This window comes from Cetorhinus maximus, chromosome 14 (assembly GCF_964194155.1).
Source record: "Cetorhinus maximus chromosome 14, sCetMax3.hap1.1, whole genome shotgun sequence".
NCBI lineage: Eukaryota > Metazoa > Chordata > Chondrichthyes > Lamniformes > Cetorhinidae > Cetorhinus > Cetorhinus maximus.
In genome coordinates, this window is record NC_135892.1 from 93614427 (window position 1) to 93638110 (window position 23684).

Below are 23684 nucleotides of genomic sequence, written 5' to 3' on the forward strand. Positions count from 1 at the left end.
GGGAGTGAATGTTTGTGGATGGGGTGCCAATAAAGCAGGCTGCTTTGTCCTGGGTGGTATCGAGCTTCTGGAAGGTTGTTGGAGCTGCATTCATCCAGGCAAGTGGAGAGTATTCCATCACGCTCCTGACTTGTACCGTGTAGAGGAGGGCTGGCTTTGGGGAGCCAGGAGGTGAGTTACTTGCCACAGGATTCCTAGCCACTGACCTGCTCTTGTAGTCACAGTATTTATATGGCTAGTCCAACTCAGTTTCTGGTCAATGGTGTCCCTCAAGATGTTGAGAGTGGAGGATTCAGTGATGGTCATGCCGTTGAATGTCAATGGCAAAGGTGAGATCCTTTCTTGTTGGAGATGGTCAATGCCTGGCACATGTGTGGTGCTACTGTTACTTGCCACTTGTCAGCCCATTCCTGGATATTGTCCAGGTCTTGCTGCATTTGGACATGGACTGCTTCAGTAACTAAGGAGTCATGATTGGTGCTGAACGTTGTGCAATCATCAGTGAACATCCACACTTCTGATCTTATGATGGAAGGAAGGTCATTGATGAAGCAGCTGAAGATGGTTGGGCCAAGCACACTACCCTAAGGAACTCCTGCAGTGATGTCCTGGAACTGAGATGATTGACCTCCAACAATCACATCATCTTTCTTTGTGCTAGGTATGACTCCAACCAGCAGAGAGTTTTTCCCGATTCCCAGTGACTCCAGTTTTGCTAGGGCTCCTTGATGCCACACTCGGTCAAATGCTGCCTTGATGTCAATGGCAGTCACTCTCACCTCACCTCTGGAGTTCAGCTCTTTTGTCCATGTTTAAACCAAGGCTGTAATGAGGTCAGGAGCTGAGTGGCCCTGGCGGAACCCAAACCGAGCATCAGTGAGCAGGTTATTGCTAAGCAAGTGCCGCTTGATAGCACTGTTGATGACCCCTTCCACCACTTTACTGGTGATCGAGAGTAGACTGATGGGGTGATAATTGGTTGGGTTGGATTTGTCCTGCTTTTTGTGTACAGGACATACCCGGGCAATTTTCCACATTGCTGGGTAGATGCCAGTGTTGTAGCTGTACTGGAACAACTTTGCTAGGGGCCCTATAAGTTCTGGATGTCTTCAGTACTATTGCTGGAATATTGTCAGGGCCCATAGCCTTTGCAGTATACAGTGCCTTCAACCATTTCTTGATATCACGAGGAGTGAATTGAATCAGCTGAAGACTGGCATCTCTGATGTTGGGGATCTCTGGAGGAGAACAAGATGGATCATCCACTCGGTAGATGAACATTCTTGCAATTGCTTCAGCCTTATTTTTTGCACTGATGTACTGGGTGCCCCCATAATTGAGGATGGGGATATTTGTGGAGCCTGCTCCTCTAGTGAGTTGTTTCATTCACCATTCACGCCTGGATGTGCAGCACTGTGGAGCTTACATCTGATCCGTTGGTCATGGGATTGCTTAAGTCTGTCTATTGCTGGCTGCTTACGCTGTTGAGCACGCAAGTAGTCCTGAGTTGTAACGTCACTAGGATGACACCTAATTTTTAGGTATGCCTGGTGGTGCTCCTGGAATGCTCTCCTGCACTCTTCTTTGAGCCAAGGTTGATCCCCTCACTTGGTGGTAATGGTAGAGTGGGGGATATGCCAGACCATGAGGTTACAGATTGTGGTTGAATACATTTCTGCTGCTGATGGCTCACAGCACTTTATGGATGCCCAGTCTTGAGTTGCTAGATCTGTTCGAAATCTATCCCATTTAGCACAGTGGTAGTGCCACACAACACGATGGAGAGTATCCTCAATGTGAAGATGGAACTTCATCTCCACAAGGACTGTGTGGTGGTTAGTCCTACCGATGCTGTCATGGATGCATCTGTGGCAGGCAGGTTGGTGAGGATGAGGTCAAGTATGTTTTTTCTTCTCGTTGGTTCCCTCACCACCTGCTGCAAACACGGTCTATAGGACTCGGCCAGCAGTGGTGCCTATTTTGGTGATGGACATTGAAGTCCCCCACCCAGAATATATTCTGCGCCTTTACCACCTCAGTGGCACCTCAGGAAGCACCCTCAGTGCCTTCTCCACCGTGGAGGAGTACAGATTCATCAACTGAGGTGGGGGGGGGAGGTTGGGGAAATAGAGGTGGTAATCAGCCCATCTTTGGCCTGATGTCATGATACTTCATGGAGTCCGGAATCGATGTTGAGGACTCCCAGCGAAACTCCCTCCTGAATGTGCCACCACCTCTGTCCTGCCAGCGGGACAGGACACACCCAGGGATGATGTCTGGGACATTGTCTGTAAGGTACAATTCTGTGAGTATGACTACGTCAGGGTTGACTAGTCTGAGGGACAGCTCCCCCAATTTTGGCACAAGCCCCCAGAAGTTAGTAAGGAGGACTTTGCAGGGTCGACAGGGCTGAGTTTGCCATTGTCGTTTCCGGTGTTCATATTGATGCCGAGTGATCCATCAAGTTTTATTCCTTATAGGCTTCATAGCAGTTTGATACAACTGAGTGGCTTGCTAGGCCATTTCAGAGGGCAGACTGAAGAGTCAACCACATTACTGTGGGTCTGGAGTCACATGTAGGCCAGACCAGGTAAGCATGGCAGATTTCCTTCCCTGGTGAACCAGGTGGGTTTTTACGACAGTAGTTTCACAGTCACCATTAGACTTTTAGTTCCAGATTTTTATTGGAATCAAATTCCACCATCTGCCATGGTCTCTGAATTATTAGTCCAATGACAATACCATTGCGCCACTGCCTCCCCCAAGTCAACAAGTCAACATGGTTTTACTAAAGAAAAAGATAGAAAGCAGAACATGTGCATAAATAGGGCTTTTTCAAGGTGGCAGGCAGTGAATAGTGGAGTCTGCAAAGATCAGTGCTGGGATCTCAGCCATTTACAATCTATATTGATGACTTAGATGAAGAGACAGAGAGTAATGTATCTAAGTTTGCTGATGATACAAAGCTAGGTGGAAAGGTAAGCTGTGGGGAGGACACAGAGAGGCTGCAAAGATATATACAGACAGGTAAAATGAATAGGCAACATGATGGCAGATGGAGTATGATGTCGGCAAGTGTGAAGTTATTTACTTTGGTCATAAGAATAGAAAAGCAGAATATTTTTTAAAGGGTTTGAAATTTGTAAGTGTTGAAATTCAAAGAGGCTTGGGTGTGCTTGTACAAGGAATGCAGAAAGTTAGCATGCAGGTGCAGCAAGCAATTAGGAAGGCAAATGGCATGATGGCCTTTACTGCAAGGGGATTGCAGGACAAGAATACAGGAGTCTTGCTACAGTTGTACAGGAATTTGCTGAGACAATATCTGGAATACTGTAAGTAGTTTTTGTCTCCACATTTAATAAAGGATGTACTTGCATTGAAGACAGTACAGTGAATGTTCACTAAGTTAGTCCCTGGGATGAGAGGGCTGCCCTATGATTAGAGGCTGAGCAAATTAGGTCTATTTTCTCTGGAGTTTAGAAGAATGAGAGGCAATCTCATTGAATCCTACAAAATTTTGAATGGGTGTGACAGGGTAGATGCTGAGAGATAGTTTCCATTATCTCTCCACTATTCCACTAGCTGGGGAGTCTAAAACACAGGGGCACAGTCTCAGGATAAGGGGCCTATCATTTAGGACTGAGATCAAGAAAAATGACTTCACTCAAAAGCAGTGTGAATCTTTGAACTTCTCCACTGCAGGGGGTTGTGGATGCTCCATTGTTGAATACATTTAAGGCTGGGATAGATAGATTTTAGGTCTCTCAGGGAATTAAGGGATATGGAGAGCAAGCAGGAAAATGAAGTTGAGGCCCAAGATCAGTCATGAACGTATTGAATGACAGGCTTGACAGGCTATCCTGCTCCTATTTCTTGTGCATTTAAAAGAGCCAACACAGGCTCAATGGGCCGAATAGTCTCCTTCAGTGCTGTGCTATTCTATGATTCTGTAATTCTGTAATAAGCCTCAAACTGACCTCAAGATGAACTTATTTCAACCACTTCCCCATATGGAGAACTTGAGTATGGGCTTTAAAGAAACAAAAACCATACTAAACATAGATCCACCCCAATTTATAAAACATTCCTTAATCTCAGACTAATCTGTAGCCAATGCCACAGGAGATAAGCCACTTAAACATGAAAATGTGATGAATTAATTGTTTTGCTTACCGAGTTGACTGACTGCATCGATTGCTTCCTCTCCTAGGTTATTTCCTGATAGGTCAAGAACTTTCAACCTTGGCAAATTTTGGAGATTTTGAGCTGTGAATAAAAAGAGATGATGCAATAAGTGAAACAGAATATCTTCTTCAAAAGAAGGACAATTTATATTGCAGGGAGTTGGCTAAACAGTTCTCTGCCCAATTTTCACTGCATCAACTACTGGAATTAGGCCAGCGTAAATCCAGAGAAAAGTCTGCCCTTGACTTCCCAAGTTAATATGTGAAGAATGGTTATGGTCTGGGCAGTGAGAATGCTGCTCTACCCAGCAGGAATTGCCAATCTGAGGAAGGGAGGTGGAAATGAAAAGATAAAATTGGAGTGAAAGCCACAGCAACTCCTCCAAGCCAGTCGTCCTTGAAGGTGCCTATGGGACTTACTGCTTGAATCTGAATATTCAAATATTAACGGAAATAGGATAAGAAACACGATAAAAGGGGAGATGGTGGTAGTGCTAATGCCACTGGACTATTAACCTGGAGATCCAGGTTAATGTTCTGTGAACATGGGTTCAAACACCACCACGGCAGCTGGTGAAATTTAAAATCAATTAATAAAAAACTCTGGAATTAGTCTCGATAATGGTGATCATGAAACTATCATTGATTGTCGTAAAAACCCATCTTGTTCGCTATTGTCCTTTAGGGAAGGAAATTTGCTATCCTTGCCTGGTCTGGCCTACGTGTGGCTCCAGACCCATAGCAATGTGATTGACTCTTAACTGCTCTCAGAAGAGGCCTAGCAAATCATTCAGTTAATGGGCAATTAGGGATGAACAATAAATGCTGGCCTGGCCAGTGATGCCCACATCCCATCAAAGAATAAAAAACGATATACCAAGTGTTATGACGGCCCTTCCTGTCACACAGCAGCTGGCCAGTTTAATTTCTTGGAGGCTGCAGATGCCACTGCTTAATTCTTTGACAAGTTGCTCAATTCCATTGCCAAGACCTGTCAGCTGGGATAGATGGAACACGGAGATATTGCTGAAGTTCTTCAGGCTTTCAGCTTGTTTTGTTTTTAAAAAAAAGAAAATGCAAAATGAGTTAAGAAGCATCAACACTTCAGCTCCAGCACACATTAGACAACAATAAAAACTGCCCATAATTCAACATGGCCACTAATTTTTCAAATTGATTTCCACTGGTATTATTGTTCAAGGCTTAATGAGAATAAGGCACATTCAGCATTTCTGTCTAACTTATAAGCCTCAATTTTCACATGGCATGCAAGTAATGCAGGTATGGGATGAGACCAGTGACAAACCAATCCGACCTTGCCATTGTGCAGAGTGTGGGAGATTTCAATTCCTGGATCTCAGTTTTTTGCAGTTGATTTTGGCTTGTTGGGTGGCAGGACATTGTTACTGGGGACAGAAAGAATGGCTTCACCCACCAGTTAAAATTACAGTCAAGCCCAAATAATACTATTGGAGTCCAATCTGCATATTCAAAAAAAGGACCCGCTGGCTTCGGCTGGGTGTGTCTCTTGCTTGCTTGGTAAGCAGCTTAAGTTAGGAACCTGTGATAAGGTCCATCAGTGATTTTAAAGGCATCCTGCCCACCCCCCCGCAACCCAGTTTCTGTCAGGCGGAAAGGGTTAGCATCAGCCTTGTAAAAGCTAAGTTACTATGATGGGATAGATAAGTTGAACAGATCAAATGTTCCATGGGACACAAGTAGCTGGGTAACTTTAACTTTTGATGATAGTATCAAATGGGTGACATCAGATCGACTGCCAAAAATGCAACCCAATATCATTACAAAGGAAAATCAGGCTGTGGTTATAATGAGTGGCTGACCTGATGTTGCCCATTTTACCCTATCACTTAAAAGTTAAAATTACATTCTGACACCTTGTTGCTGGGACAGGGAGAAAATTTTATCTATGAAACTCCAGCAGAAGGCTGAAGAATGGAAATGTTGAGATATTCTAGACTTTTACTTCATGTTTAGGAACAGAGAACACTTTATCTCAAAGGCTTAAATGGATGGGGTGTAATCCATGATAGAGCAGACAATATGTAGTCTGTAGTGCCAGTAAGCTGGACGGGCTGAATGCTCTTTTCAGTGGCCTTGCTTTCTTACATTTGATCTACACAGTGGTTCTCTGACTTCAAGCAAAACTCCATTATATTTTGACATGTGCATACAAATCAACACTTCAAATTTCAGAGACAACTAGAAATGTCCTCAAAAACTAAAAACCTCAAAGTGTGTGTTTACTTCATTCACCCACATACAATTTGAATGTACCTCTGACTCAGAACGGAATGGAACGGAAGTTTGTACCTTGGCTTTTGGGGTGTAATGTTATCCTACAGCTGACACATTTCTGCTCTAACGCTGAGCATCTACTGAGAGAGGCCTCAGTGGAGGCAGAGTAGTTGAGCTACAGTATGAGTTGGCTGCTGCATTCTGATATCTAGAAAATAACTTTGCAGTTTGCTATTTGTATAATAGATACAACAGACATTGTTACAACTATTCCGTGGAAAATGATGCATAATTACATCATTCTGAAACATCCATTAAATCACCAATGAGTTTTATGCAGGAAGGAACTGCAGACATTATTTGATCATTGAATGTTTCTGTTTGACTGAGTGGAACCAACACAGCTTTAACCTGTTCTCATGTATCAACTAAGATTTCAGCCAATAATTAATATATTGACAAACATCATCATTCTTGATTCCTTGCCTCATTCTGAAACAGTCTGAAACCAGCTATGTACATGAATGGTGACTGCTTCAGAGATAAATAAAGTGACTCAAGATTGTCACCCTTTGAAATGTTGAATGATACAGTATTTGTTATCAGTTACTGTAATGTCTACTGCATGCAAAACTGGATCATAGTTGACTAATCCTTTGAAGCCATCACCTTTGTGTCCAATAGAGTTTTGGTTTGAACAACAAGTCACAAAAACTAGTGGACAGGATAACCTCAAGATAATCCATTGAATCTCTCAGAACAGTTTTGATTAAGCACATGTGGCAATACCTATTTTTTTAACATCAATGTCATTCATTTTCACATTTTCTAGTACCAGCTTTTCAATGCTTTTCAAGCAATGTATCCCATCAATAAATCCTCCTGAAAGAGAAAGTAGGAAGAAAGAGTCAGGAATATTTGCAATTTTCAGTACTTCTGTGCTCTGCTGCTACTTTATCTGATTCCTTTATTACACTCAAATCACTTCTAAGTTGCAACAGTTAAGACTTAATATCAAAGATCATAGGAATAAGATCAATATTATAAATGTTCCATTAATTACAGTTGCCCCTTTCTGCCAGTTGTTTTCTAATGGTACTTATAATGTCAGATTGCAATTTACATAATAGATGCTTCTATATTTTCTGCAGTTATTAAGGGGAAAAAAATCATCCAGATTCCTGTTACTGATTATATCCTACACCTGGTCCCAGTTGCTATCAGAGCTCTGCTGCAAAATGCTCTTAAGTGGATATTGGGGAGGATGTCCCATGGTTGAATGCTCAACTGAGCTAAGTTCACAAATGAAGAATAGTCAAATGCAAAGGAAGCAGAGTTGCCAGCACCCATGGAACTATACCTAGGCATACGTTAGCATCTTCAGGAGGGGAAGAAGACCGGTGCAACAGTGAGCTGCTTGTTGGCTTACCATCTCTTTGTTCTGTTTGGAGATCATTGATGTGCAAGGTCTTTAACTGGGACATCTTTACTATCTGTTGTTCATCTTCCTCAGTTAATAGCGTGGATTCAATAACCAGGTCCTGCACGTTCCGTGCACAGGTATTCAGAATTTTATGGAGCTTTCCTGTGATTCCTGCACTCTTGCTTATATGTAGTATTAGAGACAAAGCAGAGCAACAGATTTTCCCAATGCACTTGATCTCCTTTGGCTTCAAGTCTGGAAAATCTCTTAATGTGATTTGCAATGTGTTAAAAGTCTGATTCCAGGGTGTTTCATAGAAGAGTTTAATGGCAGGCTCAGGTATTCGGGCCTGAGTTACAGACTGCATTTGATTTTCACTCTCAGGTTTTTTGATTTCATTTCCATTTGAAGAAAAGGAGTTTCCAGAAAACGCAAGCTTAATGAGACCTAAAGCTCTTAAACAGGAGGGCAAATGTTCAAAGAAGTAGAAGAGGTAATCTGGTATATAATGGGAATTGATGTGGAGTGCTTTTCCCTGAAGAAAGATCGCAAACTCTGCAGCTAGAGCAGATTGGGAACGGCTTTCATAGACAAAGGTCAGGCCACGTTCAACAAGAGTGTTCATGTTTAGAAGTTTAAGTTTCTCCACTTCCTCAGAACTTTGCATCTGAGTTTCAACATTCACACTCTCCTCGTTCTCATCTAGAAACTGCAAAAGTGTTCCATGGTCCTTAACACCCACAATGTGCTTGAATACTTCAGCTGCGGCATCTTTAGATGAACCACATGTATACAGAAGTAGATTCTGGTATTTGAAGGTGATGTCCGAAATAGTATTTATTTTCTGTAAGTACATCTGCCCTTTGGAAACCTCTGTCACTGAGCTAGATGTCACCAGTTCATGTAATCTCCTGCCTGCTGTGTACTCCTGAAAGGATTTGTGAAAGAATCTGTAAACTGGCTTAAGTCTTTGGGCAGCATACTTATTCAGGAGGCCTGCAGCCAACAGCAGCCTTTCCTCTTTCTGAGATGACAAGTCTTCGATATTAAAATCAAACTTGGACTTAAAGATTCCATCCAAAGCCAGGTCTCCACAATGTCTTATGCTCTCAATGATATATTCTTCTAGCAAGTCTCTGGTTTTGTAGTGATTTTTATTGATCATTAGCTTGTGCAAGGTATGGAACAATGCTGTTTGTGTCTTTGGAATGAAGTCATCATCTCCCATTTGAATGGCGCATGCGATCACTACAAAGAGTGGAGTCTTCATCATCTCCTTCATAGTGCTCGATTGGTCAAGTTGGGTCAACAAACTCTTGGCCAAGGATTCCTCTAATACATTTTCAATCAGCATTTTTGCACCATTGTAACTTAGGTCTCCTATTTTCACTAGGAGATCGGCGTAGCCTCGAACCTGGCTCAGGGTCTCGGTTCGTGTTGTTAAAACTACTGTGTGCTTGTACTGGGCATTCTTTGTGAAGAGCCTGGCAGTCTCAGGGTAATCTTGGGGCTTAAATTCATCAAAACCATCCAAACAAAAGAGCACATTGCGTTCCAGGATCTCTATGATTTTCATGAATGTCAAACTATCCAGGCTGTATGGTTCCCTAAGTAACTGTTCACAGATGCTTTCATACAGTCCCTTCTGCATATTCCTGAGGCTAACAAAGAAAACCAATTTAAAACGATTAAGTGAGGGGTGTTTCCCTGAAGCCCACAGAGATGCAATCCTCTTCAGAAGAGTTGTTTTACCTTTGCCGGCTTCACCTTCAATCACTGTGAGGTTCCTTAGTTCATCCAGAAGGTCCTGGAACATTAGTTGGTCTATCGTGCGGTTGTTTGTATTTTTTTTCCAGAACACAGCATCAGAGAATGTGGTTTCTAGGTCGAAAATGATGTCTATTTCCTCACCAAGAGGATGGAACTTTTGAAAAGCTGAAGATAAATAAAGGTTCCTTAAATCCTCAGCAATCATTTCAACGTCCTTCTCTGTGTACTTTTCAATGCTGGCTATTTTACCTTCATATACAAAATGGAAAAGATGAATTAAAGTTTCACTTAGTTTGCAAGTAATTGGAGCACATTATACCATAATAAAGAAAGAATTACCCCGGTTTCTATATGTAGTGACATTGTGCATACATTCAAAAAGTTGATTCTTTCAACTGTTGCAACATAGTCGAAAAGATTGTATTCCTATTTTTGCTAGAAATACTGATGAAACAAGTCTGGATGAATGCATTTGTATAATCAGCACGCAGAGTAATTCATCCTCCTAAATTGTCAGATGGACATTAGGAAAAGGCTTGAATTTAGCAGTGCTGATTTTCCACAAAATGGAAGGCTAGGCAGGAAGGATCACATGTCTGTAAATGGTGTCAGGTCAGAAAGAGAAGCCATTACAGGAGATTTTTTGGCTACCACTTGATTGGTAAAAGTCAAAACAGGTAAGAGGAGTCCCTCCCCCCTGGACAATGGAGGAAAAGCATCGTAAGAGGATGGTGCAGTCAACCATGTCAAAGGCTACAGACATGTTAAGAAGGATGATGGATGATGCATCACAGATGTAATTTGTGACTTTGATTATGGCCCTTTCAGTGCTGTGGATAGGCAGGAAAGATGGGCATGGATTTATTGCAGAGCAGCAAGTAGGCAGTCTTTGTGAAGGGGAAGGTGTGGGGTCAACAGTTCAGCTCAGAGTCAAGCTAAGACTGCAAACACTATGGAAAACGAACAGGATATGACAGAACTAGTTGTACTGAGGAAGTAACGGGGATGAGAGAGAAACTGAAATTTTGTGAGGCTGAGGGTATTAAAAACTGATGCAAAACAGTTATGGACAAGATCTAAGTATGGAAAGATAAGCACGTAGAAGAAATAAGAAGGTGTGAGAAGAATAAGTTTGGTCTTTGTGGAAGAATGGAAAAAGTGAGACGAAATATTTCCTGAGATCTCATAGGTCATGAGTTCCTTTGTGATAATGAGATTATGGAAAATGAGGACGACAAAAAAGTTACCAAAGCTGGACGAAAGGCTGACATCACTGAAATAAGGAGTTACTCACTGCAGTGACTGAGCATGGGCATGAGAGAGGACATTTCAGTCAGAAAAATAACAGCACTTAGGCAGATGTTAGGTAAGTATATTTTTAAAATAGATGTGGGTAGATCTATAAGAAAATAAGATGTTCAAATGTGGATTTAGAGGTGGAAAAATTAGGGATTAGATCAAGGTGGAATTTCAGATGCTCCAGTGATGACAATATGAGTGACAGATGTAGCAAAACAAGGAAACAGAGTTGGGGCAGCCTATGAGGGCAAAGAATTTCCATCGATATGTAAGGCCTAGGGTGTTGACACATCCTTCCACAGTAAGATTACAGTTAAGAAATCATAAACCAGGAAGTAGATATTTTGAAGGGGTAATGGAGAGGGGCACAGTAACCTGCATCTAAGGAAACAGAGAAATGGGGTAGAAAATTAGGCCGAGTGGGGTTAAGAGAGGCGTAGAAAAAACAAGAGACTGAACAGGGAAGGAATATGGTGAGACAAGGGGGGAGGAAATTACAGAGTTGGGTGATCTTAGGTGGTAGGTGACAGTCAGTTTTTGCATAGACTTATAGATGTTTACAGCACACAAGGAGGCCATTTGGCCCATCGTGTCTGCGTCGGTCAACAAAGATCTGACAACGCTTCCCATTTTCCAGCACTCGGCCCATAGCCCTGGAGGCTATGGCAATGCAAGTGAATATCTAAATGCTTCTTAAATGTTACAACAGCTTCTGACTCAACCACCCTTTCAAGCAGTGAGTTCCAGACTCCCACCACCCTCTAGGTGAAAAATTTCTCCTCAACTCCCCTCTTAGCCTCCTACAAGTGAAACACGATCAAACAAGTTAAACTAGGTCACAGCAGAGAATTTAAAAAAAAACAAAAACAATATTATCAGAGAAGGGAAATAAATGCAATAAGATGTGGAGAGGTAAAATTTATTGGGATTTTGTTTTCACCTTCCTGCCCGGGAGTAAGAAGAAGTAGAGTCTATGGGACAGACAAATAAATAAAATTTAGATAATCAGAGTCTAAGAGTGAGCTGTCAGGTCACAATCCAGAAGATAACATTGGAATGGTAATCCAGAAAGATACCAGTGGAGTTGAAGATTGAAGACATCTGAAAAATCTAAATTGGAAAACTAATCTGAGGCTGGCTGATGTGATTATGATTGAACAGTATATCCAGTATCAGGCAAAGTGAAATGAATGGTCAGTGAGAGAAGTTTACTGGAAGCCATTAGTCAAGATGCTCCAAAGTGGCACAGAAGCCTCCAGTAACAATTAAGCACAACACTTGTTATAGTGATATTCAGTCACTGTTGTTCCTGCTGAGCTCTCACAGTGCTCATGCTGCTTCATGGTGGGAATTAGAAACAGCAGCAAGCCAAAGGTAAAAATCCAGCAGATTATTTGGACAGGAATTTTATGATAAATTTTATTATAAGATAGAGCTTTCTGCCAATCGGAGGGTGCTTATTGGAATGGGAAAAAAAGAGACCCCAGCTGAGTTCATTGTAGTTGAAGTGATGGGAGTAGGGGTGAGAATGGTTCTTGTCAGTAGGCAAATCAGCCACAGGAAGGGAAAAAAACAAAAAAGCTAAAAATACTGACAAAAATGACTGTGATTTGAGGGGCTAGGGAAAAATGGAATATATAAACAGGGAAAATAATTGGTAGTAAACTAAAATGCCAATAGATATAAAATTGCTAGAGCTCGAACTTCAGAAAGATTACGTTCTCAATTGTATGTGCAAAACATGTTCTTGCTCACTTGTCCATTTTAGGTCCTCAAAGAGATATTGATCGTAGCGCTTGAGGTAGTCCAAAAAGTGGTTGCATGCAGCTGTCCCCTTGTTCTCAATGTAACCAAGAATCAACCTAGCTTTCTCCTGAGACAGCTGTGTTCCTAGAATCAAATCTTTCTCTTCAGCGCCCAAAACTCCTTTGCTGTAAAGTTCATCAACCACCTGGTTGATTATCTGTCTTCCCATTCGCTGAACTAGTTCAGAACGACGTTCTCGAATGAAATCCACTGAAAAATGATTGACAGGGATAGCACGAAGTTAGAAAGGATTCCAGATAAATGGATGGTGCATTTATTTATAGGAGGAGCAATGTATCATTGGTAACTATCATAGACAAATGAAGCTTGACATATTCAGGATGTTCTTTTAGAAACGGCTATGAACTGTTTTTGTCAGGCTGAATCTTATGTTCATTGTGAACATTTTATATAGATATGAGCCCACTGTTGTCACTAGCATTCCATAAGAGGGACTAGATGGGTGGCTTTCAAAGAGCTGCCAGAAGCATGGTAGACCAAAAGCCCTTCTTCATAATGGAAAATGTGTAAAACTTTAAGACAATGTACTCTTGAAGGAAGATGTTGAGGCTGAATTCAATGGCAGCTCCATCAATCTCCCATTGTTATTGCTACTGAATGCCTACAGAATTTCAACTCTGATGCCCTTCCAAACTTGGGTGATATCTGGCAAGCATATTTTTAGCTTGATAATACTAAGGTGACATGCAGGTGGTTACAGATCTGTTGCTGGGTGGTACAATTTGAGATGATGGACCTGATTTTCATGGTGTGGGGAAGACTTCTCAGACCTTTTCATGGTGTCATGTCATGGTGTGCAAGATGTTAAATGGGCATCCACCATTTATAGCCTGTGGAAAATATGTGGAAGAAAGGACATAGGCTAGGAACTGCCTTAGAGGTACTGCTGCTCTGCTGCCTTAGCTTCACCAGACCTTCTCTGCTGACATTTTGATTCTCATGAAACTTTATGTCAACTGTTATGTTTTTTTGCATCCAGCACAGTTACTGATGCCAATGGGTTTACCAATATAAGTCCCGATTTAATGCTTGGAAGGGAGGAAGGAGCAATGATGGCTTTCCAGGTAGGCCGCATGGGAGGTACTCTCGCAGCCAAAATGGCAAATGGGATCCTAAGACCACACATTAGCATACCATTAGCAGAAGTGAACATATTTTACTTTGGGCTGCCTTAGCATATTGGTTATGTAACTGAGCTAGCTATCCATATTTCTAGACTAATAATCCAGAGGACATGAGTTCAAATTCCAACACGACAGTTTGAGAAACTTGAATTCAATTTTTAAAAAACCATGCAATTAAAAAAAAAACTAGTATCAGTAAAAGTGACCATGGGGCTGTCGGATCATTGTTAAAGCCCAACTGGTTCATAAATTTCCTTTAGTGAAGGAAACCTGCCAACCTTCTGATCACTTCTGTTCTGACATAAGGTCAGAAACATTGGACCCAATTTTAACCCAGTCAAAATGCATTCACTTACGCAGAGTTAAAATCAGGCTCATTCACTTTATTTCTCACCCCACAGGTGCTGCCTAAGCTGCAGAGAGTTTCCAGGTTTTTTCTTTTTATTTCAGATTTCAAATAACCACAATATTTTGCTTTTGTAACCTGCCATTCTTCACCTGACCTAGCCCATATGTCCACTCCAGTCCCACTTTTAACTGCCCACTGAAATGGCTAGTAAGATACTCAGATGTATCAAAATGCTACATAGAAGACAACTATTTGTAGCAACATGCTACAAAGGGAGCACTATCACTATGCGGACTGCAGTCATCCAAGAAACAGGTCCTTCTCAGGGCAACTGGGGATGGATAATAAATTGTCAATGATGCTTACAATCTGAGAGTGCACAAATTAATTCTTATAGTTGCTTGGTCGTACAGAACTTGGGTATTGCTAGAAAATAAAGACATGCTGTTGAACCTTGTTGTCTTGCACTCATCAGGACAGATGCAAGAATGCCAAATGTCAAAGGAAGCAATAATTTATACTGCTTAAGAAAAGGGTGTTGATTGGTTAGTCAGTCAGCTCTGGTTGGTTGAGGCATTGTCAAGGAGAATGCATCAGGGAGCTCTTGTCCCCCATGCTTTTGTTTAATTTTTTAAAAAAGCACTATGTCTGGACATGCACTTTCTGTTTGCAGAGGACAGGGCCCTGTGTGTGAATATATGTAGTTTCTAGCAAGCGTAAGTGAGCTACATTGTGAGTCCGACTGATAATCTTAAATTCATTGTCAGTGCAATTCTTATCATACTCAGGGTTGTTCAGCAAGTGCTGCCCAATCACTGAACCCTGAACCACATCTGACGTTAGACATTATGTTCTGAGTTTTGCACAAACAGGCTGGTTGAGTGTGGTCAGTACTCTATCTATTGCTAACAGCCAAAGGGGTGTGCTGTTTTATATTATCTGCCAGTCATTGGACATATGGCCTATATACCTGGCATCGCACCAGCACTAAAATTCATATACCACATTATTCATTTGCGTGGTAAGCAGAATGTCTTTTTGGCTTGACGGCAGCATCCTATTAGTGGAATATACCACTCCTGTTGGTACTGCATAATAACGGCATGAAATGGCTAGCTTCACATTTTGCTTAAATTTTTGAGATACTTTACCCTTCTAGGGTAATTTGAGGTAGACTGGACACTTTTCGGGTCCAAAAGTGGCAGCATTAGGCCAATTCTGAGTATGTGTGAGACATAGCGAGCAATGATCTTATTAGGGTAGCCATTATCCCGCAGGATGGTTTTGATGCACCCTATTTCAGCTTCAAACTTGCAAGGTGAGCAAATGACTCCGGCCCTATTTACGAGATTGCTGATAAGGCCAATCTTATGGCGCATGGAGCTGTAGGAATCCCAAGGTGACCAGTGAAGGTAAGCTTGTGGTAGACAGTAGTAGAGAACCCATTAGCAGATTTCTCAACAATCACATCAAGGAAAGAGCTCATTAGGCTGCTCCATTTCAGGGGTGATTTTGAGCATGCGATGGACTGCATTAATGTGTGTAAGGCAATTCTTATTAATTATTTTTAAAGAAAGGTGGGTCAGCATTTCCTGTGACTTTGCTAAGGCACACGAATGCCGGACTAACCTGGTTATTTCATACGTCTTCAGAAACACTTCAATCCACTTAATGTAAAAGCAAAATACTGAGGATGCTGGAGATCTGAAATAAAAACAAGTGCTGGAAGAACTCCATAGGTCTGGTAGCATTTGTGGAGAGACAAACGGTTAACATTTTGAGTCCAATATGACTCTTCTTCGGTACTGAAACAGAGTTAACATAGACATGTGGATTAGAAACGTTAACTCGGTTTCTCTCTCCATAGATGCTGCCAGATCTGTTGAGTTTTTCCAGCCCTTTCTGTTTTTAACCCACTTAAATGTTTTTTGCTTTCAGGCCATAGTGAGTCTTTAACAGGAGGCAACACCAAAAGACAGTCTGCTAATTCTGAGATCCTCTGAGAAGGCCACTGTGGATATAAAGTGCCGTAAGCACACAGAAAATGTGGGTTAAGTTAAAAACGTGGGCTTCCCACAAGCTAAGAGCTAAAATCAGTCCAACAGTCTTGCACATAGATACTTACTGGTATCACTTAGTCACAGAAGAACTATTGATGATTTGAAGAAGCCATAACAGAGGAGTTGTACCTGAAATATAAGCCAATTAACATGTTTAAGAGTAGCACAATGTAACTTGTTCTTAACCAACCAGAAAATGCACGTGATCATCAGTTTCAACCTTGAATTAAAATGTCAGAGTTTCAGGATCTTAACAGTTCTCAATAACAAACATCACTAGGCTCCCCGAATTCCTTAGTTGGTAAATGCACTGCTAAACTATAATGACCATCAAGAACAACAATAACTTTTATATTTATGTGTATAGGGCCTTTAATGTAGTAAAATAGGCCAAGACACTTTGCAGGAGAGCTATCAAACAAAATTGACACTAAGCCAATATAAGGAGATATTATACGGCCATTTACAGGGGTCCAGCACCTTTAATCAAATAAAATTCCATGGCTTCTCCATGAACAAATTAAAATATTTCATGACCATTTGCTTCTTTCAAATACATCACAAGCTATAGTATTTGTAGATTTACATAAGCATTGGAAGTTGTACTGTGTGTCATTGTGTATTTAATAACCTCAATTTCTCATAAGACTTTTTAGTTTTATCGAATTTGTGTTCCATGCTAAGTGCGCATGGGGTCACTAGTCTATTTACTTGTTAAAAGAAGCTATTTATGGTCTATTTACTTGTTATAAGCAAACAAACAACCTGAGAACATATCTAATTCAGTCCAGATTTATTTCTATGAACAGATGAGCAATCTGCTTTTCAATAGCTGCAACGCTTTTATGTGCATTTTGCATGCTCAGTGCTGGCTTAAGTTTTTCCACATTTTGCACAAGCTGCTCCTCAATGTTTTGCAAAATTTCACTTTTTTATTTCGACTCATGACACATTGCTTGCAAATGCAATGTAGAGTTAAGACACTGGTGTGTTCCATAACTTCTGCTTTTTCAACTGCATCATGCTGTTGTAATTTGACATCTGTTTCAGTTCAATTTGATTTCCTTTTATTTTCAAATTTGCACTTCCCTCTCTAACTTGCTTTTTTCTTCTCTGGGTTTCTTATTTCTTGGCCACTTCTTCTTCCAGGTAGGTTCCACAGCGCTGCCTGGCACTACCAGTTGATGCTAAAGAGTCTTTAATGATTACTACATTGCAGACACTTCCCATATCTCTAATATGGTCCTTAAAAGTCTCCTTGAAACAAGCAATCTCTCCTTTTGGTTTTCTATGACCAACTCATGGTGGTCTGAGAATTCTTGCTCCACTGATGCCTGGCCATGTGGCATAAATGCTTGTATTTGTCTCTCCTTCCAATGCAAAGTCGAAGGTATTGCTGAAAAAGTCATGAAGTCGAAGCTTTTCGTCTTGCACTCATCAGAACAAATTCGCAAGAATACTAAATCTAAAGGGAACAATGATTTATACTGCATGAGAAGAGGGTGCCGATTGGTTGGCAAAAGGATTCTGACTGATAGAAGCATTGCCATAGAGAATGCACCACTGAACAGTTAACTGCCAAACTTTTGTTTAAATTCAAACCAGGTAGGTTGACTCTGGTCAAGACATCGCCATTGCAAATGAACCAGGAAATGGATGTCCCCCAAGCTTTTGTTTAGTTGAAAAAGGTGCAATACACGGCTACGTTCTTTCTGTTTGTAGAGGAGAGGGCCCTGTATGTGAATATATATAGCTTCTAGCATGCGTAAGTGAGCCACACTGTCAGCCCGACTGATAATCTTAAATTGATTGTCAGTGTAATTTTGAGCTCAATCAGGATTGTTTAGCGAGTGCTGTCCAATCGCGGAATCATCTTTGCGAAGACCAGAGAGGACATACATATTGATAGCAATGCTGTGTTAATGTGGTCATTCGACATTGCTAGCTCATTCACTAATGTAACGCTCAAGAAAACCACAGGCATTTGCACCACGTCACTATATCATGGCAATCCAGGCGCACTGTCAATGTCTGAATCTGTATTCATCAAACTTAAGAACTCAGCAACTCATGCCACTGAGTTCAGTTTGAACAACACCATGGGCAGAATTTTTCCATCGGCGAGCTGGGGGCGGGGCCCGCTCATGACACGGGCTGACGTTGGGGGGAACCTCCGACGTCATCCCGCCCCATTTAAATATTCAGAAAGGCGGGCAGACAGCGCAATCAGCTGTCCACCCACCGACCTGTCAATGGCCAATTGAGGCCATTGACAGGATAATTAAGCCAATTAAAGGCCCTGCCCGTCCAACCTTAAGGTTGGCAGGCAGGCCAGGAGCCCCAGCGGGCTTCTGAAAAAACATGAAACCTCATCGACCGGCAGGATGAGGTTTCATGTCTGTTTTTAAAAACTTTAATAAAGTTTATGTGATATTTATTAACATGTCCCATCTTGTGTGACATTGTCACATGAGGGGGACATGTTAATAATTTTTTTATTTTTTAAGTTTATAAAACTTTCAGCGCTCTCCCTGAGACAGTACTTGGTCTCAGGGAGATGCGCGCATGTGCAAAAGAGCACACTCTGACAGCTGGGGAATCCCTCCCCTCCCCCCCGGCACAGGAAGCGCATAGCGCTTCCCATCGGGCGGCCCGCTGGGCAGGCCTTAATTGGCCCGCCCACTCAAAATGGCAGCGGGGCCCGCTTCGGCGGCGGCATTCGGCTGCCCACCCGCCACTGAGCCGGTGGGGCCCGCCCACCCATCAAGGGCAAAATTCTGCCCCATGTATCGCTAAATTGATGGTGATGCAATGGGATCCCCTCTAGGCTCAGCTTTCCCTAAGATATTTGTCGGTTTCCATGGGAATAGCGTCTATGATGGAATGACACCTAACTTCTCCTTGCATATTTCCAATACGTAGATGCTATATTTGAATCTGCAGCTGCATGTAAGAATTTCCTTACAAACCTTAATGGGCTCCATCCTGCGCTCAAATTCACCTTTGAAATTGAGCAGTCAAATGAGCTCCCTTTCCTTGACATACTAGTTGAAAAGTCTGCTAATGAGTTCTCTACTACCATCTACTGCAAGCCTACTATCACTGATCAATATGCGCACTGAAATTCCTATTACTCCATGTGTTATAAGATTGGCCTTATAGGCAACCTCATAAATAAGGCCCAAGCCATTTGTTCACGGAACAAGCTTGATGCTGAAATAGGGCACATCAAAGCTATCCTGCGGGATAATGGCTACGCTGATTTGATCATTGCTGGTTGTATATCATGCAAGCTCATGAAAGGGCCTAATGCCAGCACTTTCGGTCTTGAAAAGTGCCCAGTCTAACTCAGATAGCCCTGGAAGGGTAGGGTGTGTCAAAAATTTGAGCAACAGGTGAAGCTGTCTGTTTCACATTGCTACAATGCGGTAGCAACACGAGTGGCATTCGCCACTAACAGGCTGCTGGCGTCAAGCAAAAAATATGTTCTGCCTATTGCATAAGTTAGTAATCTGGCATCCGATTTTCAATGCTGGTGTGATGTCAGGTATGTAGGACCTATGTCCCAATAACTTGCAGATCGTATCAAGCAACAAGTCCTTTCAGCTGCTTGCAATAGGCAAAGTACTGACCGTACTGAACCAGCCTGTGCTTGCAAAATTCAAAACATAGTGTCCAACATTAGATGTGATTTTGTGATTGGACAGCACTTACCAAGCAATCCTGATTGTCAGTGTAATTCTGAGCACAATAAATTTAAGATCGTCAGTTGGGCTCACAGTATGGCTCACTAACGTGTGCTAGAAGCTACATATATTTACACACAGGGCCCTGTCCTTTGCAAACAGAATGAGCATGTCCTTTTTCAACTAAATAAAAACTTGGGAGATAACCATTCCCTGGTTCATTCCCCATGCAATGCCTTGACCAATCAGTCGATCTGCCTGGTTTGAATTTAAACAAAAGTTTGGCAGTTAACTGTTCATTGGTGCATCCTCCATGGCAATGCCTCTACCAATCAGAGTCCTTTCACTAACCAATCAGCATCCTCTTCACATGCAGTATAAATTGTTGTTCCCTTTAGATTTGGTATTCTTGTGAATCTGTCCTAATGAGTGCAAGATGAAAAGCTTCAACAGCATGTCTCTTATTTCAGCAATATTCAGATTCTATACTGCTAAGTGACTAAACATAGAAGATGTCCAATCTGGTGTGTGGACCAACCTGTCTGTGTCCTTGCTGAAAGACGTAAACTGAACTTCTGCAGCTGTCAACTAGCTGCTGGAATTCCTTCAGGATCATGTCATAATAATGAACATCAACATAGCCTGCATCAACAAGCAACTGCCAACATGTTGATAGTGTGGCCTTGCAGTTCACTGGTTGAGATACAATTTAATGGAGGTGAAGGGGGTCTCACCTGTCAGCTAGCAAGGCAGTAAGAGCCTTGGGTTGCCTCTTTTAGGGAAGGCCTGTTGAGTTAACTCAGGCACTTAACTGGATAGTGGCAGGCCTTCCCAGTATCATGGACCCAGGTGCTTGTCCTGCTCCACTTTACCTTGTTCAACATGCTGCTGCTCTCAAAGAAAACACCCGCCAAGTCCTCTGCCTCTACAACAAAAATCTTCAGCTGACACTAACAAACACACCTTTCCTTACAGAAGGCAAGCAAGAAAGGAGGGACTGGGGAACCTGGCACGTACCACTCGGTCAATTACTGCTGTTGATCCGGCAATGTCCAAAACAGCCAATCTGGTGTGTGGACCATCCCTGATTGACAGGCTACTCAGCCAATTATTGCTATTTTTTTTCTGGCAGCCAATCAGCAGTGGCAATGGGCAGGATCAGGCAGGAAAACAAAGCTTATACTGGATTCTGGACATGCAAAGCAAACAATTACAGAGAAAGGGAAGTGGACGTTGGAAAAACATTGGAAAAGGTTTGAATTCTGTCCAAAGCGAGAAAAGTCTCATCCCTGTCTTTATAAAATTCCATGGCTTTTCAACGACTTTGGGCTTTTTTTTGGAAATTACCTGGACTTTCCAGGCCTGGAAAGTCATTTAACAAACTCCATGACTTTTCTCAGATTCCCACGACCTGCGGATACCCTGCATATAGTCTAGCGAGATTGTCCATCAAGCCTCCATGTTTAATTCTTGGTCTCTGTTCAGTTAGCTGATTCCAATCAATGTGGCAACAGGGGTATTACAATCAGGAAGTGGTGACTAGAGTAACATATTGGAGGAAAAGGGCAGAGGTGCATTTGATGTACAGAATCCAGGTTAACCAAGATATTCAAAATAAGTACACCATTAAATACAAGAGTTAGGCTTACTGTAGCTATCTCTAGTATTGTGCTTTGGAAAGTGCATAGGGGTCATCATCAACTTTTGCAGCGGGTATACTTGGTGCCTAACAGCCAGTCAGATGTAAAGACAGGATCCTGTAATTATGGTTAAGAACATAGATGCAGGAGTGGGTCACTCAGACCCTCGAGGCGGTTCTGCCATTTAATTAGAACAGGGATGATCTGTATCTTAACTCCTTCTGTCTGTCCTTCATTCCTTTAATACCCTTGCCTAACAAAAATCTATCAATCCCAGTTCTGAAATTTTCAATTGACCTAGCCTCAATTTTTTTGTGGTGGGGGAAAGAGTTCCAGATTTTCATGACCCTTTGTATGATGAAATACTTCCTGACATCACCCTTCAATTGCCAAGGTCAAATTTTAAGGTTATGTTCTCCTTGTTCTGGACTCTGCCGTCACAGGAAATAGTTTCTCTCCATCTCCCTTGTCAAATCCTTTAATCAGCTTAAAGCCTCAATTGGATCACTTAATCTTCTTTACTCAAGGGAATGAAAGTTTATTTAATCTGTCCACATAATTTATCCCCTTTAGCCCACTAGACTGTTTTAGAGTGAAAGCTTTCCAGGAGCTGGAAGGGAAATGGTTATAAAGACACATGGTGCAGCACTGACAATCACTGATAAGTTGAACACTGATTTCATTGAGCTCCTTTCCACTAATATATGGTGCTGCATAAATTAAAGGCCCCCTACAGCAGTGTGGGCTCCATCAGTGATACCATGGGGAAGTCAGCCAACCAGTAAAAAGCCAGCAGTTGTCTCACATTGTGAATTCAAGTCCATGCATGTTAATGCACTTTTGAATAATATAATTTCCATTCACACTGTGCCGCAGATTTGGATACATTGTTGGTAACTAGACCGATGCTCTCTTATTCAACATCCCACTCTCCATATTCTGTACTCATCAGCTCATCCAAAATCTGCTGCCCATACCATATCTCTCATCAGGTTCTGCTCATCACTCACTCACCTACAGTGACCCCAATGCCTCTAATTTAAAATTCTTATCCTTATCTTTAAATTCTTTAATTCCTTGTGCCTGCCTGTCTTTGTAAACTCATGCAGCCCTCCTGGGGTAGCATTTCCTGGATTGGCAGAATTGGCATTTTACAACAATAAAAAGTTTTCTTGTTGATATCACTGACGGCAGTTTATGTTGGATTTGGTGATGACCGAACCATGGAGAATGAAGTCACCCTGGCAGCCTGCCGGGTGATCAACATTAACATGGAGGCATTGCGAAGAGTGGAAGAATACATAAGTGATTAAAGGTGGCAGGACAGGTAGAGAGGTTTGTTTCTGAAGCATACAGTATTCTAGGCTTCATTAATAGGGGCTTAGAGTACAGGAGCAGGGAGGTTATGATGAACTTATATAAGACACTGGTTAGACCTCAACTGGAGTAGTAGTAGTTCTGGGCGCCATACTATAGGAAGGATGTGAACACATTGGAGAGAGTGCAGAAGAGGTTTACAAGAATGGTTCCAAGGATGAGACACTTCAGTTATGAGGAAAGATTGGAGAAGTTTGGGACTGTTTCCCTTGGAGAGGAGAAGGCTAAGAGGAGACTTGATAGAAGTTTTCAGAATTATGATGGGTCTGGACAGAGTAGATAGGGAGAAGCTGTTCCTGTTCGTAAATGGATTGAGAACCAGAGGGCACAGTTTTAAAGTGTTTTGCAAAAGAATCAAATGCGAGGTGAGAAAAAACTTTTTCACACAGTGAGTAGTTAGGAATGCACTGCCTGGAAGTGTGGTGGAGGCAGGTTCAATTGAGGCATTCAAGAGGGCATTGGATGATTATTTCGATGTAAATAATATGCAGGGTTATGGGGAAAAGGCAGGAGATTGACATTAAGTTAAAATGCTCAGCGAGCCGGTGCAGACACGATGTGCCGAATGGCCTCCTTCTACACCGTAACAATTCTGTGAATTTGCTGTTTAATAAAGAGAGAGTACCTTAGGGGCCTTGAGTACCACGTGCATGATGTCAATAGCCCTCTGCACTGGAGGGGACTGATAC

At 42.0% G+C, this 23684-nt stretch overlaps 2 protein-coding genes across 12 annotated transcripts in view; both read right to left on the reverse strand.

Annotated features, from left to right (window-relative positions):
* The window catches only part of kmo (kynurenine 3-monooxygenase), a 369659-nt gene that overhangs the window by 23256 nt on the left and 322719 nt on the right, over positions 1-23684 (reverse strand). The gene's annotated exons all lie outside the window — the stretch shown is intronic.
* Positions 1-23684, reverse strand: part of LOC144689832 (NLR family CARD domain-containing protein 4-like) — a 35725-nt gene that overhangs the window by 4559 nt on the left and 7482 nt on the right. For 9 of the 11 annotated variants that reach the window (XM_078557251.1, XM_078557246.1, XM_078557249.1 and 6 more), the window contains 6 exons: positions 16358-16421; positions 12688-12948; positions 7870-9882; positions 7230-7322; positions 5062-5232; positions 4174-4266 (listed from right to left, as the gene is read on the reverse strand). In XM_078557251.1, coding sequence (XP_078413377.1) covers positions 4174-4266; positions 5062-5232; positions 7230-7322; positions 7870-9882; positions 12688-12948; position 16358 — 2632 coding nt within the window. In that variant the 5' untranslated portion in view covers positions 16359-16421. Of the gene's footprint in view, positions 1-4173; positions 4267-5061; positions 5233-7229; positions 7323-7869; positions 9883-12687; positions 12949-15861; positions 15937-16357; positions 16422-23684 lie in introns of those variants that run through there. The other 2 variants (XM_078557252.1, XM_078557253.1) reach the window with 2 other exon arrangements.